The sequence below is a fragment of the Macrobrachium nipponense genome, chromosome 28 (assembly GCF_015104395.2).
Source record: "Macrobrachium nipponense isolate FS-2020 chromosome 28, ASM1510439v2, whole genome shotgun sequence".
In the NCBI taxonomy this organism is placed as follows: domain Eukaryota; kingdom Metazoa; phylum Arthropoda; class Malacostraca; order Decapoda; family Palaemonidae; genus Macrobrachium; species Macrobrachium nipponense.
In genome coordinates, this window is record NC_087217.1 from 59846640 (window position 1) to 59849139 (window position 2500).

The 2500-nt window shown below is 36.7% G+C and overlaps 1 protein-coding gene across 1 annotated transcript in view; it reads right to left on the reverse strand.

Annotated features, from left to right (window-relative positions):
• The window catches only part of LOC135201209 (uncharacterized), a 22533-nt gene that overhangs the window by 1729 nt on the left and 18304 nt on the right, over window positions 1-2500 (reverse strand). Inside the window, 4 exon segments of the mRNA XM_064230087.1 lie at window positions 356-482; window positions 752-828; window positions 831-955; window positions 1412-1557. Of these exon segments, the coding sequence (XP_064086157.1) occupies window positions 356-482; window positions 752-828; window positions 831-955; window positions 1412-1557 (475 nt within the window).

Genomic DNA, 2500 nt, shown 5'->3' on the forward strand with positions numbered 1-2500 from the left:
ATACATACATATATATATATATATATATATATATATATATATATATATATATATATATATATATTTATATATATATTTTACACACATATATATGAATATATATATATACATATATATATATAAAAAACAACCAAGGTCTAGAGAACTGAACTTAACAATGAAAGAGAGAGAGAGAGAGAGAGAGAGAGAGAGAGAGAGAGAGAGAGAGAGAGAGAGAGAAATGCACTACAGTATAATCTACGGATGAAGACAAAATTGTTATAACGAATCTCAAAGAAAAACTCATTCACATCCATATCAAATCTATCAATAAAAACGAACGAACAAACATGGGCAAAATAAGGATGCACTATACCATCGTCATCCATAAAATACTGAACGAATTCGTCGAAAGTTCCCACGAAGTCGAGGATCTCCACCATCTTGTGGTGATGGTGATAGGAGACAATGACATCCTTCGGGTTCCTTGCTACGTACACAACCTGTTGATTATATTGAAAGGATGCTGAACGTTATATATACCTATATATTCTCACGCACACACACACACACACACACACAAAATACTAAAACATAATTATCGTAAAACACCGATTTCACGATGCCTCGGGAATAAGCTACAAAGGACATTATTATTGATTGATAGGTGCCTTGGGTAAAAGTTATTCCTAAGTATTTATCAAAATCGATATTAATGGATATAAGCACAGATACACACACACACATACGTACGCACACCAGTGCTACATACCTTAGCGACATCTAGCATCCCAGGTGGCATCAAAGAAAACGGCAGGTGGGTTTTGATGGTCCTTGGGTCAGGAGACGCTCTGCCTGCTGGAAAGTAACTCCTTCTTCAGGGTCCTTGCCGGGGCATTGTTCCAAGAAGGCGTTGATGAATGGATTATTAGGAGGTGGAGATTTTGGGTCGAAGTCTGGCAGCAGCATATCAAATCTTTTCGTGTAAAGAGATCTTTAGTAGATGGAATTTATAAAAATGATTCGTGTGAATGATGCAAATATGTTCAAGGTCGTTCAGAATTTTCATCTGTCTTATCAACAATTTTTTAATTGCATTTATTTTATCTTCGAAGTTTTTTTTTATAGATTTTACAAGAATAACATTAATTTGATATTAAAAAGTATTTTGAAATTCATGCATCTGAGTGCATTCCAACGTTATTTGTGAAATCAGTCCATGTATATATTCGCCGATCTTTTGTTAGTTCATCAAGGAAAATTCGTTTTGAAATTTACGAACTGATGAAGCTGGTTGTCTTTAAATGTTAACTGTGAAATTGGTTGGTCAATGAATATTTTCAACCAACGTCTTTTACATCATAAATATCATTACAGCAAGTATTGATAACTCTACCATAACTACTACAAACGTCATTATAACACCACTTACTCCAGAAACGGCGATCTTGCCGTTAGAGGTTTTCTAGCCCCAGGGTGGTCAAGATTTGGGTTGTTCCTCATAGTCCAAACGATCTCCTGGACCCAGGTGGTTCCGCATTTCGAGTAAGTCTCCACAACGACGTCAGTTGGCCTCAGCTGAAAAGGATTGCAATAGAAACGGACTTCAGACAAGTGAAGTCCTGTCCTCTTAACGCACTTCAAAGCTTATGATGAAGTCTTGCATTCTTAAAGGACTTCACAAAGCTTATGATGAAGTCTTCGCTCTTAAAGCACTTCACAAAGCTTATGGGGAAGTCTTACCCTCTTTAAGGACATTACAAAGCTTATGGTGGAGTCTTACATTGTTAAAGTATCTTACAAAGCTTATGATGGAGTCTTACTTTGTTAAAGTACTTTACAAAGTTTATGATGAAGTCTTACACTGTTAAAGTACTTTAAAATCTTATGGTGAAGTCTTACGCTCTTTAAAGACTTAACAAATCTTATAGTGAAGTCTTACATCCTCAAAGGACTTAACAATGCTTATAGTGAAGTCTTACATTCTCAAAGGACTTAACAAAGCTTATGGTGAATTTTTATTTTGTTAAAGGACTTTTCTAAGCTCAAGTTGTAGTCTTACTCAACGGCCTTCGAAATCTTATAGCGATGTGTGCTTTCAAAACAGATTTCGGAGTTCGACTGTCGATGTAAACGATTAAACTACTGGTAATTTGTTTTCAGAAAGAATATCGTAACCTCAAAGTCATGAAGTGTGTGTGTGTGTGTGTGTGTGTGAGTGTGTGTGTGAGTGTGTGTGTGTGTGTGTGTGTGTATGTGTATGAGAGAGAGAGAGAGAGAGAGAGAGAGAGAGAGAGAGAGAGAGAGTTGATAGCCAAGTGAAAAAGATTTCGAGAGAGAGAGAGAGGAGTTGATAAGCAAATGAAAAAGATTTCGACAAGGGTGAGAGAGAATGAAGGAAATGGCAAACGAAATGGAACGGAGGAGAGAGAGAGAGAGAGAGAGAGAGAGAGAGAGAGAGAGAGAGAGAGAGGAGTTGATAGCCAAGTGAAAAAGATTTCGACAAGGGCGAGAGAGAGTG